General features: G+C 38.2%; 2 protein-coding genes across 11 annotated transcripts; one reads left to right on the top strand and one right to left on the bottom strand.

The window, feature by feature from the left end:
* The first annotated feature begins 3,200 nt into the window (after window positions 1-3,200).
* Window positions 3,201-10,486, top strand: lipia (lipase, member Ia). Of its 3 annotated transcripts, XM_044221623.1 has the most exons (12): window positions 3,240-3,357; window positions 3,677-3,764; window positions 3,907-3,990; window positions 5,094-5,464; window positions 5,569-5,677; window positions 6,960-7,061; window positions 7,207-7,296; window positions 7,414-7,581; window positions 7,858-7,947; window positions 8,910-9,018; window positions 9,131-9,304; window positions 9,461-9,767. In XM_044221623.1, the coding sequence occupies exons 3-12, from the start codon at window positions 3,933-3,935 to the stop codon at window positions 9,543-9,545; spliced, it is 1,356 nt and encodes a 451-aa protein (XP_044077558.1). In that variant the 5' UTR covers window positions 3,240-3,357; window positions 3,677-3,764; window positions 3,907-3,932; the 3' UTR covers window positions 9,546-9,767. The 3 variants fall into 3 exon arrangements, with proteins under 3 accessions (XP_044077556.1, XP_044077559.1, XP_044077558.1); XM_044221621.1 differs by lacking the exon at window positions 3,677-3,764 and having other exon boundaries at window positions 3,201-3,357; window positions 9,461-10,486; XM_044221624.1 differs by lacking the exons at window positions 3,677-3,764; window positions 3,907-3,990 and having other exon boundaries at window positions 3,226-3,357; window positions 9,461-10,486.
* si:dkey-71d15.2 (SH3 domain-containing kinase-binding protein 1) lies at window positions 9,912-13,304 on the bottom strand. Of its 8 annotated transcripts, none has more exons than XM_044221627.1 (7): window positions 12,993-13,304; window positions 12,509-12,606; window positions 12,198-12,298; window positions 11,630-11,740; window positions 11,300-11,460; window positions 11,087-11,150; window positions 9,912-10,899 (listed from the first exon to the last, which is right to left on the bottom strand). In XM_044221627.1, the coding sequence occupies exons 1-7, from the start codon at window positions 13,052-13,054 to the stop codon at window positions 10,861-10,863; spliced, it is 636 nt and encodes a 211-aa protein (XP_044077562.1). In that variant the 5' UTR covers window positions 13,055-13,304; the 3' UTR covers window positions 9,912-10,860. The 8 variants fall into 8 exon arrangements, with proteins under 8 accessions (XP_044077562.1, XP_044077560.1, XP_044077561.1 ...); XM_044221625.1 differs by having other exon boundaries at window positions 11,300-11,517; window positions 12,993-13,250; XM_044221626.1 differs by having other exon boundaries at window positions 11,300-11,517; window positions 12,246-12,298; window positions 12,993-13,247.
* Window positions 13,305-13,380: the final 76 nt, after the last annotated feature.

The following is a 13,380-nucleotide window of genomic DNA, read 5'->3' as shown; positions in this document are numbered from 1 at the left end:
ATGCTAGGCTAGCCAGATCAAGATCTTTATGACACGAGGTGGTGGAAACACTACCGCTTTTGTCCACAAGGGCCGCCAAAATCAACATGAAATGAATGTTCCTTGTAGTGACTTTAAGTACATGAAACAGATGCAAAAATACTTTTGTGATGGTATGCATGTAGAAATAGAAATGAAAAATTGTTAGCCACACTAGTGGCTAAAAGTATTTGGTCAGTTCATTCACCACAATAGTTCAGACTGAAATATCTCAAAACTGACATTTTGTACACATTATACATTAAACTTTATGGTTTATGAGCAAATACCTGCAAATGACATTCCCATCAGCCTCAGCTGTACTTTATGTTTAGTGCTTATTAGCAGATGTTAGCATGCTAACATGCTAAGCAAATATTATACCTGCTAAACATCAGTATGTTACCATTGTAATTATGAACATGTTAGATATTGTATGAAAATGTTTTAGTTGGAGAGGGGGGTTGGAAAAAAGGCAAGGTACAAGGTTTGTTAGACCAACCAAAATGGTGAAAAAGACAGCCACTCTAATTCTGAATACAGAGCCCCCCCCCCAGTTTTGTACAGTCCCTTAGTATGCTGAGATTAATATTTAGCTCCAAGCACTACTGTGCCTAAGCACAGTGTCACAGAAACACTAGCATGGCCATAGACTCTTAATCTTGTATTTGTCATGTATTTTATGTTCATAGCAGATATTACTAATACATTATCATGCATATTTGTATAATTCTTATGTAAATATAAGGTCACACTTTAGCAAACTGTCATCATGTTGTAGGAAACTCTGAAACTCTCTGCCCATTGACTTACGTTCCATCACTGACCTGCCTTCGTTCAAAGGCAAACTTGAAACCCACTTATTTCGAATAGCTTTTAACACTTAGTGGCCCTGTGACACTTCTCTTTATCTTAATGTTGTAATGTGCTCTGCTGACCTATTTGTACTTTTATTATTATTTGTTATTATCATTATTTTTTATCTTGTTTTTAATGTTGTACAGCACTTTGGTTCAGCTTCAGTTGTTGGAAGGTGCTATAGAAATAAAGTTTGATTGATTGAACTTTAATTTTGATTATTACATTTTTTACAGATATACAGTGCATCTGGAAAGTATTCACAGCATTTCACTTTTTCCACATTTAGTTACGTTATAGCCTTATTCCAAAATGGATTCAATGAATTATTTTCCTCAAAACTCTACAAACAATACCCCATAATGACAACGTGAAAGAAGTTTGTTTGAAATCTTTGCAAATTCATTACAAATAAAAAAAAGGAGAAAAAAAAGAAGAAAAAAAACAGTCACATGTACATAAGCATTCTCCCAGTTCCTGCCACTGAAAAACATCCCCACAGCATGATGCTGCCACCACCATGCTTCACTGTAGGGATGGTATTGGTCAGGAGCGGTGCCTGGTTTCCTCCAGACATGACGCTTGCCAGTCAGGCCAAAGAGTTCAATCTTTGTTTCATCAGACCAGAGAATTTTGTTTCTCATTGTCTGAGAGTCCTTCAGGTGCCTTTTGGCAAACTCCAGGCGGGCTGTCATGTGCCTTTTACTGAGGAGTGGCCTCCGTCTGGCCACTCCTCCATACAGGCCTGATTGGTGGAGTGCTGCAGAGATGGTTTTTCTTCTGGAAGGTTCTGGAGCTCTGTCAGAGTGACCATCGGGTTCTTGGTCACCTCCCTGACTAAGGCCCTTCTCCCCCAATCGATCAGTTTGGTCAGGCGGTCAGCTCTAAGAAGAGTCCTGGTGGTTCCAAACTTCTTCCATTTACGGATGATGGAGGCCACTGTGCTCATTGGGACCTTCAATGCTGCAGAGGTTTTTCTGCACCTTCCCCAGATCTGTGCCTCGATACAATCCTGTCTCAGAGGTCTACAGACAATTCCTTGGACTTGATGGCTTGGTTTGTGCTCTGACATGCACTGTTAACTGTGGGACCTTATATAGACAGGTGTGTGCCTTTCCAAATCATGTCCCGTCAACTGAATTTACCACCGGTCGACTCCAATCAAGTTGTAGAAACATCTCAAGTATGATCAGTGGAAACAGGATGCACCTGAGCTCAATTTTGAGTGTCATGGCAAAGGCTGTGAATACTTATGTACATGTGATTTTTTTTGTTTTTTATTTTTAATAAATTTGCAAAAATTTCAAACAAACTTCTTTCACAGAATTTTGAGGAAAATAATGAATTTAAGCCATTTTGGAATAAGGCTGTAACATAACAAAATGTGGAAAAAGTGAAGCGCTGTGAATACACTGTAGGATGTGTGATTAAGAAATTGCACATTTGCAGGACCAAATTCAAAACATTTGCAAAGATAAACAAACAGTGAAGTTTGATGTTTATCTCTTTTATCTTTATCTTATCTTCATCTTTTTCTTATTTTCAAGAAGAAACTTTACACATTAACCAAGTCCTTTTCAAGTTGGAGACAGATGGTAGTCACAGAGAGGAAGTAATGATCCATCCTAAAATGAAGATTCAGTCAACACCCATAGCAACTGAATCTCCCACTTTAATTTTTATTTATTTATTTGTTTGCACATTAAAAATATAATTATTATAAAACATTATATGTACACAAAGACATTTACATACATACAGACACACTTTTACCTACACTACATATACTCAGATATATATGAATTTAAGGTAGGAGGCTATATGCTTATAGAAAGACCTCTCCTAAATAAGACATTAGGACATTAAATAAAAAAACATTTAAAAAAATAATAGTAGTGAAGAATATAAAGGCTATTACAACTTCTCCCAAAACATTATATTGTATACTAATCCATATACAGTGTAATGTAGGGAAATATTGAGTTTAAATGATGTCGTAGACTTTGTTGTGCAACTTCTTACAACTGTCAGTGGACTTTTTACTGACTCCAGGTGAGCAGAGTGTGACTGAATTTTAATTTTGGGGTGAAATATTCCTCTCTGCAAAAGTGACAAGTTTTTTGGAAATTCCCAGAACATGTTTCACTTTCACTCTAATTTATTGCACATGAATAAGAATGGGCTCAATAAACAGACTAGGTTGTTTCAAGAAAAGTTCAGTGGAAACACAAGAAACCGGTTGGAGTACACAGAACTAGGAGTGACTTCACAGGAATGTTTCACCTGTGAACACAATGACCTGGGGCAAGGGGTGTGGTTTTCCTTGTGAAAGCATGGAGGGCGGGAGTATTGCTTTGCTGTTGCTCCTGTCACTTCCTGAAGTGAACACTGCCCAAATGTGTGGTGTGACAAACAGAGGATAACGTGTAATATTCTGGACCTCTGACACACCAGATCAGGAAATATTATCCTACAGCAAAGGTAAGACTCTGATAACAATGAAGACTTGTTATACTTTCTCACTGTTGTCAAATTTGTTAAGTGAAATCTAAGGAAGACACTGACCATGTACATGTGTGTCTACTGTAGCAGAAGAACTTAGTTGCCAGATTTCACTTTCACTTATAATCAGTGTCATTGGCTGAGATTAGTCCCAGTGCAAGAAACTTGTTTTGAGCCTGCAAGTTACCTAAATAGCACCAACAATGTAAATTAGTTTTTCCATTCATTCATGGCCAGTTTCATTACATTGGAAGGTGAGTAGATAAGTAACTGACCTCTTTTCTTTGCTTCGGTCCAGTGAGACTTGCATCCAGAGCAAAAATGGCTGAAATATATAAAACTACAGTGTGTGGGCGAAGATAGAGTGTCAGCGAAACATCTGAAGGGTTAGGACAGTGTTCTCCTTGAGCTGCTGTGTCTGCTGTGTTTGTGTACATGTGATTTGCTAGTTAATTATATTATGGGCCAAGTAATGTCTGGCTGATGTATTTTTATGTTATGGTCTGACTCTGATAACTCTGTCTACAGATTATATGCACAAGCTGGTGTAAAACATGTTCCTGTGGCAATGTCTGACACTGCTTCTGCTGATAACTGTTCAAATATGCAAAGGTAAAGCCCAAAACACAACAAAATGTAAATGTATGTACACAGACACACACAGTCACTTTTGTGGTGTGTAACAACTGTACTCATGGGAAAAAAGGACAGTAAAGCAACATTTGAGGAACTGAACTTTATTTGGAAAACGAACGGCCTTCACTGTGGTTTGCCAAAACCAGTGGCACTGTATCTTTATAGAGCTCTCAGCTGATATACATGCAGCCATGCTATGGTGATTTACATAAATGGAAATTCACATCTATTGTGTAACAGTTCCTGAGAACAGCTGATGGCAGTTCTTAAACATAAAGCTACTCTTTCATCTCACTAGAACTTAATGCACTTGTTCATTTGTGTGTGTGCTTTTTTAAAATTAGGAATTGAAAATCCTGTCAGAGATTAAAAGGTTTACACAAGATGCAGTCGGTGTCAAGAAAAAAAAATCAATCTAGATATCACTACCAGTTCAGATAAAAATCATTATACTGTAGAAGCAGATATGAGTATTTTTTGAATGTCTTAATAATTATTGGTTGTTTTATCATGTAGGTAGGTGGCACTGACACAATCTAAACTCTCTTTTTTCCTTGCTGAATTTTCAGATTGTTTGATGCCACTGAATAAAGCAACACACACCATAGTCTCACTATTTTTTGATTGGGTTGTTATGGGATTGGTGGCGTGGATGCACTTACCGTTTGTCATAACCACATCTTCTGCTACTCTAAGGCTCTACAACTATATGTGACAGTGCTCTTCTTGATGCAAATTGTCTGCTTTTAGCAAATATTTTGGTTGAGTTGGTCAATAAACCCTGACAAAGTGTATTACACATATGTACAAGTGTTACTTAACTTTCTGCTTTCCCAGTCGAACTTGTTTATGACATGTCTTTCAAGTGGGCGAAGTTGTGTGAGTCATATATTGGAGTTATGTCACTGATGTTGACAGAAACTTTGGATGATAAGTGACTGAATATTTAATGGCTATGCAATATTTCTTGAGCAATGTTTGTTAAGATCAAAATGGTCATGTCTCATTTATTCTTTTTTGTCCCCTACCCAAATACACCTTTCTCTGTCTGCTCCTTTTTTTCTCGCCATCACTCCCAGCTCAGAGATGTGATGAATTTACAGACCTAAATTTCAGTCACGCAATCATTGGAACCATCCTCAAAATCAGGCTGTTGCTGTACACCAGGGATAATGGCACCTGTGGTACTCTCATGTCCCACACCAACCTGTCCGCGCATCCCCAGTTTAACTTGTCCAGACCAACCACCTTCATCATACATGGGTACCGGCCCACAGGATCTCCACCAATGTGGCTGCAAAGCGCCACAGAGCTGCTGCTGGCCAAGACAGACATTAATGTCATAGTAGTGGACTGGAACCGCGGAGCAGCAAATGTGAATTATTTTAAGGCAGTGGAGAACACACGCAAGGCAGCCAACAACCTCACTGCTTTCATTGAAAAGATGCAGGTATGAGATGTATCTGACACTCTCTGTGACCATCTCTGCTGTGTCTAAATAGAAATGTCTCAGACTGTGTTGTGTATAACAAGACTAATGACTGATCTTTTTAGAAACATGGTGCTTCTCTGAGCTCCATCCACATGATCGGAGTCAGTCTCGGGGCTCATATATCAGGCTTTGTAGGGGCCAACCTGAATGGGTCAATTGGAAGGATTACAGGTAAGAGTGTGCACATGCTAGCACATTCAAATTCAGATCACTTTCAATGTCTTAATATTAGTATAAGAAGTCCGACATCTGAACTAGAAATCTCAGCCCCAGTTTTTAAAATAATTCTGAATATTACTGTCTAGATTTATGAAGTGTGAAATGCTTCTCTCAGGCCTAAGATTCAAATTCCCATCCTAAAACAAATAGCTATACTGTAGGAGAGCAGTTTTGTGTGCTCTGGGTTTGGACGTTGTCATAGTTCATTGCCAAACATCACAATAACAAAATGAAGATCATTCGCACTTCAGGTTTAAAAAAATTATGCCAGAATCTCTGTTTTCTTACGTCACAATGACAAAACAGCTTCACGTTTTTGTCCGTTTGCACTTTACAGACAGCCACAAACATACTGTATGGACATCTGTGGAGAATTGGCTGTTCTTAGAGTTGTATGTTGACATCAGTAAAAGAAATACTGCACATATTGCCCCCACAATTTGCTTAGTTACACAACCTTTGGTACTTGTCTTCTTCTTCAGGTAATAAACATTACACTTGCTTATCGAGATGCTTATCTATTATTTCATGATAATTGTGAAACTCGAATGAACTTTAATTCCTAGATTGCTAACATTACAAATAAACAAATAACACAGAGTGGCCTTGCTGACAACCATGACACTTTGTCATGGTTGAGTTGTGGAGTTGCCGCAATGTATCACAGTTCAGGTTTTGGCCGTCTGGGCAGGTGTCAACGGGAAAAAATCTGCACAGTTTCGATGATTCCACCTGAAATCCCTGTGGGGAGATTGTGAGGTGAAGGCAGAAAATCCTCTCCACAGTGCCTGCGGTGTCAGTGAGGTGCAGAACCACAGATACCCAGGTCAGCACTGCTGGAAAGGAGTATCAGGTATAAAAACACCAAGAAAAGAAAAGCTTGTGTAGATGTCTAGAGCGGTTCTGTAACAGCAAAGAGTTCAGTCATATAAAACAGAAAACAGACATGATGGTATCAAAATACTTCTGTGTGAGAAAAATAGTAAAAAGATGTTTGGAAAAAAGCAATACTGGTTTGTCAGATGTTTGTTCGACAGTAATCAAGATATAGTGCAGCAGTGATGATTTAGAAAAGGAAAAGACAAAGAAAGGTCAGGCAGTAATAAATAAATGATACCTAAATCTTTACAATAAGGTGAACATTTCAGTCTGCCCAAGCCTGCTATATCAGCTAATGTTCGGTTTGGGGATAAGCTTGAAGCTCTACTAAGGTCTACTGATGTGATGTTTGCAGCTCTGGATCCCGCTGGACCTCAATTCATTGACAAACCTCCAGAGGACCGACTGGACTCCTCAGACGCCCAGTTTGTGGACGTCCTGCACACAGACATAGATGGTCAGTTAAACTGAAATACTGTATTATATATTCATTTAGTCATTTTTAATTGTTTTAAATGTGTATATAAGTTATATACAAAAGTATACCGATGATTTACACATATCAAATTATTGTTATTGTCATGTGCTGACTGTGTTCACAGCCCTGGGCTTCAGAGAACCTCTAGGTCACATTGATTTCTATGCTAATGGTGGAACGGACCAACCAGGCTGCCCAAAGACCATCTTTTCTGGTAAGGTTAAACTTTGTGGAAAACATGTTGGATTAATAATCACATGTGGTCATTTATATTATGAGACATGGAACAATACCATATGGTAACAATCCCCCTTGTTTCTTACCCGTTTAGGAGGATCCTATTTTAAATGTGACCACCAGAGATCAGTGTTGCTCTTCCTTGACTCTTTAAATCAGATGTGTGCCAGCAGGGCCTACCCCTGCTCCTCCTACAAAGACTTTCTGGATGGTAACTGTTTGAGCTGTGACCAGTTTGGTGCTGCTGGATGTCCTGTTTTTGGTTGGTACTTCTCTGGTGCTATCTCTTAGAAATGAAGAACACACATTGTTTCGCTTTTCATTCTTCAAAATGATGTCTTAATTTCATAGACAGTTATCACAATCCATTTACACACAAGTTTCATGTGCAAGGTAGATGGGTTTCAACGCGAAAACGACATGAACACAATATTGAACAATACTGTCAATGGCGCTATGTGGTGGTATCTTGTATTTCTTCAGAATTTACAGTGTATTGTTGTTGTAGACCTGACGCAGCTGTTTCACTCAAATCCAGGTTATGACATCACAGAGTGGAGAGATGTCTTGCTGAGGCTGGGCCAAACAAAAACGTTCTATACCACAAATGCAAAGTCTCCTTTCTGCAGTAAGTAACAGAACACTAATAATCATAATCTTAATCTTACCGGACTTCACCGGACAGAAACACATAGCAGGACCCTTTAATCTCACTGTGGGAACTTAATAACTTCAATGTGGTATATAGACATATATTAGTAATGTTATTAAAGGAACACATTAAAAGGTGTATCATAATTTTGTGAAATGATGCAAAAAATATACATGATCTTGCAGCCCCTCAAATGGTTAAAGTTCAAATGTTTAGACTTTGAAAATTGTGAGCCTATCCTTTTTAAGACATGTTTTTAAAGAAAGAGTTCGGTTTTTTAAAGTTTATCCCATGTTTAACCCACCACCACTCATGTACTACAGGTTTCATTTTCACAGTCATCCATCTTTCATCCACACTTGAAATGCAGCTGCACCTTGCCATCAGTTCAGAGAAAATCAAAATGAATTTGAATTGTTTTTGTTGTTGTTTTTTTTAAATACAATAAATCTTAATAGTTAAACAAGGTGCTTTCTATATTCTGAGCATCAATCAGTTGCCGTTGGACTCATATATTCTGCTGCATCGTGGTATGAAAAAGAATTGAATTTTTCAGTCAACTACTCATCATGCCAGATTTGGGTTAAGTGTGGAGTGTGTTTTCACTGTCCCACATTCATGGCATTAAACTGTATTTGAAAAGCTGCACCTTCTTGAACAGTGTGAAGAAAAGGATGGATGACTGTGAAAATAACAACCGCCTGTAGCTACATGTGAATGAAGAGTATAAAATAAGACTGAAATTCAAAATTAATTCCAACTTCATCTGACAATATTTCATTGATAAGGATGATTTGAGCTTAAAAAAGGTCATAAATGGTCTGTTCTTTAGTAAATTCTATTTTCATGAGAGTTGTTGGTTCTAAGAGGAAGTATCATTTAATTTCAAAATGGCAGACATAATATATTTGAATAAAAATGTTAATGCCCTGTCTCAGTGACAGACTACAAGGTGGATGTGATGATATGGAACGAGGATGAACGCTGGGGATACATTACTATTAAACTTCACGGTAATGGTGAAGAAGCAGTGGCAACCATTGACCAGTAAGTCTTTATTTATCATAAGTTCTGTGGCAAATAAATATTCCACCATGACTTATCTTTGTCCTTCGTTGCTGCTTTCTCTCAATAATGTAGTTTTTTTTTTTCATATCAGTAAAGCTGCAAAGTTCAAGAAGTACACAGAGACCAAGTTGTTGGCACAGTTTGACAAAGACATTCAGTCAGTGAAAAAGGTGTCTCTCAAATTCTCCACTGGGAATGTATTCAAGCCCAAATATAAGCTCCGCGTTCTCCGAATCCGTCTCACAAATCTGGAACGCAAGGAGAGGTATGCAACATATACTGATCTTTAAGAATGTGGAATATCTTTCAGAAATTTGATCTGTTTGAAAAATACTTTTAGCTTTTTTTGCTTTATAAGTAGTCCCTTACTTCTCCCAACTCTACAGTAGATTTACAGTAAAACTGACTTTGTCCTTCACAGGCCTCTCTGTCGATATGACATCCTTCTTCAGGAGAACGAAGAGATCACCTTCAGGCCCATTCCCTGCAAAGAATCCAACTTCTGAGACAGAATCGGGCCGCATGTCAAAAGATTTCACTGTTCGTACTGGAAGAGATTCTGCTGACTCTTCAGTCCCTCCAGGATTGTACAGGGAAACAATAAGGACTGCAACAGTAGCATATCAAAAGTACAAACCTGGCAGCGATGTGATCATTACTGATCTGAAAATGAAATGTGATATACCATATGATTTGTATGTGTTTTTAAGAGAAAATATATAAGCGTTTTTTGTTTGTTTTTTTGCCCCAAAGGGAATTTACATGCATTTCACTTGTGGGGGAAGTTAAACTTTTCATTCATGCATTTGAAAATTATTCATCTCAAATGATTTATGATGACAAGTTATCTGCAACAACAAAATCGAGGCTGGTTTCAAAAGTATTCAAAATATTTATTTGTGTATATAGATTCATCCTTAACTATTACTAAAATATCAAGACAATAATGGCAAACATCTTTAATGAGTTCACAATGCTCCCACACATCAACAACTGATGAATTAACTGACAGCTTGGTCAGTCAATTTTCTGTACCATCAAAAGGCAAAATGTTACATTTTTGAAAACTAAATGCTCCTAAAATATGACAGAAGCTTCATGTTTGTGCCTCCACATCACATAGTTATAAACAAATTGTAGCTTAGCCCCATAGCTGCAGATTAACTGCTGGCTCTCCTCTCTGCTCATTTCTCTTGTCAAATGTTTTATTGGATAAACGAAAAAGTATTAAAAACCAATTCAACAGTGATGATCTCCAACACATACCCAACATTCATTACAAATCTGGGTTCCCATGAGAAACAGAAAACACATTTTTTTCTCTATATGGAAACCTCAAGATACTTATATAAATATTTCCCCCACCACAAGATGCTAAAGATGCCACAGTCATTAAGAGTCCATCTATAGAAATAAATAAAGCAAATTGAATGCATAACAGGGCCATGCGCTGCTCATTTCCAGAGAGAACGGCCAACAGATACTCCTCTCAGTGTGATGTCGGATCAAGGGACAGTTTGTTTTTTTGCAGGCTCTCACCTCAAGTCTGCTCCCACTGTGCCTCACGTTTGCACTTTCAGCACTGACTCACTAAAAACATTCAGTCCTCTTGGCCAGCCCAACAAGTCCACCAAAAAAGTGAATAAAATGACCACCTAAGAGAAGTGTTTTCTAAAAAATAAGATACCTTTTCATCAAAAAGGAGCAAGGAGGATTTTTTAAAACTTAGAAAAATATCATTTATCAGATAAGTGTACAGCAGGACCTTTAAAACGTGTCAAATCCAGATCTCTTGTCTTTGATGATGGTGAAGTTCTCTACTCATTTAGACATGTGTTTCTTCATACGTTGGACCTCCATCTAAAACAAAACAAAAAATCTTAGTCTAATATTGTCACTTTACAGTAATTCTGCCCAGTTTAAAAAATAATACTTAACATAAATTCTGTTATTTTAAATATCATAATATTATTAAGAACAAAATAACACTCTTTAGCACATTCTAGCAGCTACATTGAATAGATTCCTCTGCCTCTTCATGCCGCACCTGTAAAGTCAAGCGAATCCTTTTCTCCTCATCAAGCTCATTCATCAGAAGTTTAATTTCTTTGCTGGAACACAAGATAATTGTCCAATTAGTGCAGCAAAAAAGCTCTCCTGATTGAAACTATAACAGAGTGATGCAGGGATGAGAATGTCACGCACCCACCAGTCTGAGGCTGGGCAGGTACAAACAGAGATTACATGAACAAAGCCATACTTGTGCTGACTCTTCATCTGATCAAACTGGTCCCTCAGGTCTCTCAGTTCTGTCTGCAGTTGTTCCAGGTTTGGTGAAGCGTGTTTCGCCGGATCTTTGCTGGGCTGGGGGACGGGGTTGAGGCTTGGGGGCAGCGTCGGATGCAGCACAGCAGAGAGAGCCTTTGGTAACAGAGAGGAGAAGGACTGTGTGGGCACATTTTTGGGCCCTGTTGCTACCTGTGGAGAATAACCCAACTTTACTGGCTGACAGCACAACAAAAATATCGGAAATAATATCGGAAATATATTAATTTGAATTTGAAGCCTTAAGTTGTTCTTGTACACTTACAGGCAGGGCAGACCCATTGTGACTTGTTTCCTGAGAGTTTTCTTGAAGGGTTAAATAATCCAGCTCTTCACTCTGATTTTCTTTTCTTTCCTTCTCCATCATGAGTGTTACCTGTAAGTTAAGTCTAGTTTGAGACATCTGATAAGTAAAATACATTTAAGGGGTAATTCACCCAATTGTAAGTATGAAATATAAATTTTCCCAGCTTCTGATGTCCCTAAAGACAATTTTCAACATGGCCTTAAGGTTAGTAACCTTTGATTACAATGATGAACCTCTAAGTAAAATTCAGAAAATATAGCTCATATTTATTGCAGGGCAAGTACCTTTTAACCTTGTTTTAAGTAAGGAGTTAAAGTACATATCTGTCACTGCTGGACATGGCTGTGTGTGTATGAGGCAGCTCAGAAAAGTTAAATTTATCCCAAGGACAGATGAGACACAAACACAACAGACCACACAGTCTTTTCATACAATGAGCCAAGTTATACTAGTAGTATTTAACTGGATGATATAACAATGGAATGGTTTGACTTCTATATAACTATTATTAAAAGTGTATACTTCCCAGAGTCTGAAGCTCTGACTGTAACCTCTCATCTGCAGCATGAGCTACCTGCTCATTCAGCTTCTCCGCAATTGACACAATTGAATCAAACTCTTCAATCTCTTTGAGAGAAACAGAGAATAAATGTTAAAACCCAGAACTAATTTAAACCCATTACCATGGAGAATGTGGGCCATTTTCACAGAAATAAGCCTACATCTTGTTCCAAAGCCTGCATTAACATTCAGCCTCTTTGACATGCAGCATTCAAGCATGGTATTATTTCAAAATTATGTTGCAACAGATGTAACAACAATAGTTGCAAGGCTTACCAGGAATGAGGGCTGAGCTATAGTTGCCCATCGCGACAGAGAGGAATACAAGTGCAGACAGTGAAAGACAGAAAAACCTGCAGTCTTTAAGTCTACATCTACAAATGACAGATTGGTGCAAGTCAGTAGAGCAGAAATCAACAGAAACCAGTCAGCTCAGTGCAGTCTCACATCATGCTACACTTTTAATAAATTAAAAAATAGTAGTTATATTTGTTTAACCATTAACTGTGCTCTTCATAATATAACAGCAACTTCAGTCTGTACATTAAACCAAGATAATTCTTTATCAAAGTGAGAGAGACTAAACTTGGGTGGCACAGTGGAGGCAGCTGTGTCTCTCATGCCACAGCAGTGAACAAATGTGCTTTACATGCTGGAACCAATGCACAGAAAGGAGCACAGTGACAGATTATACATTAGTAAACATAGTAAACCAATTATTATTGTCAGTTACAGTCAAGGATCTGGTGTGCACACTCACCTTGTTTGGCCGGCGTCAGCGGTGAGATACAGCAACATCTGTGGTAACACAACACCATCCATTGTAACCCAGTGTGGTCTGCAGAGTATGTTGTGATGAGGTGTGGTACTGTCAGGGCTAAGTTTAGCTCCACTCTGCTCACAAATATCACTGGGGCAGAGCAAAGGGCGTCACAGAATGAAGGGCGAGAGTTGTGTTTAAAAGGGACAAACTGGAGTGCAGTTATACAAGGACCTTTTTTTAACTGAGCAGAAGAAAGAAAGCAGAAAGGGAGATGATTCACATTTATTGTAAAAGTTTGTTTTACAATAAACAGACAGGCTTTCCTCAAAACTTCCTAAACAGCACTTAAAGGGACAGTTTGCCCCAGAATCAAAAATACATATTT

Source organism: Siniperca chuatsi, linkage group LG14 (genome assembly GCF_020085105.1).
Source record: "Siniperca chuatsi isolate FFG_IHB_CAS linkage group LG14, ASM2008510v1, whole genome shotgun sequence".
NCBI classification, from domain to species: domain Eukaryota; kingdom Metazoa; phylum Chordata; class Actinopteri; order Centrarchiformes; family Sinipercidae; genus Siniperca; species Siniperca chuatsi.
Note: the sequence above shows the minus strand (reverse complement) of the source record. Positions and strands in the feature narration are given on the sequence as shown.

Excerpts from the sequence above, each read along its gene's own strand:
- lipia (XM_044221621.1), top strand. The coding sequence starts at position 3,933 with ATGTTCCTGTGGCAATGTCTGACACTGCTTCTGCTGATAACTGTTCAA. Across the intron at positions 5,465-5,568 it reads CTTTCATTGAAAAGATGCAG|AAACATGGTGCTTCTCTGAG; the intron begins GTATGAGATGTA and ends TGATCTTTTTAG. Across the intron at positions 5,678-6,959 it reads GTCAATTGGAAGGATTACAG|CTCTGGATCCCGCTGGACCT; the intron begins GTAAGAGTGTGC and ends TGATGTTTGCAG.
- si:dkey-71d15.2 (XM_044221625.1), bottom strand. The coding sequence starts at position 13,054 with ATGGATGGTGTTGTGTTACCACAGATGTTGCTGTATCTCACCGCTGAC. Across the intron at positions 12,607-12,992 it reads GCTGACGCCGGCCAAACAAG|ATGTAGACTTAAAGACTGCA; the intron begins GTGAGTGTGCAC and ends TGTCATTTGTAG. Across the intron at positions 12,299-12,508 it reads TAGCTCAGCCCTCATTCCTG|AGATTGAAGAGTTTGATTCA; the intron begins GTAAGCCTTGCA and ends TTTCTCTCAAAG.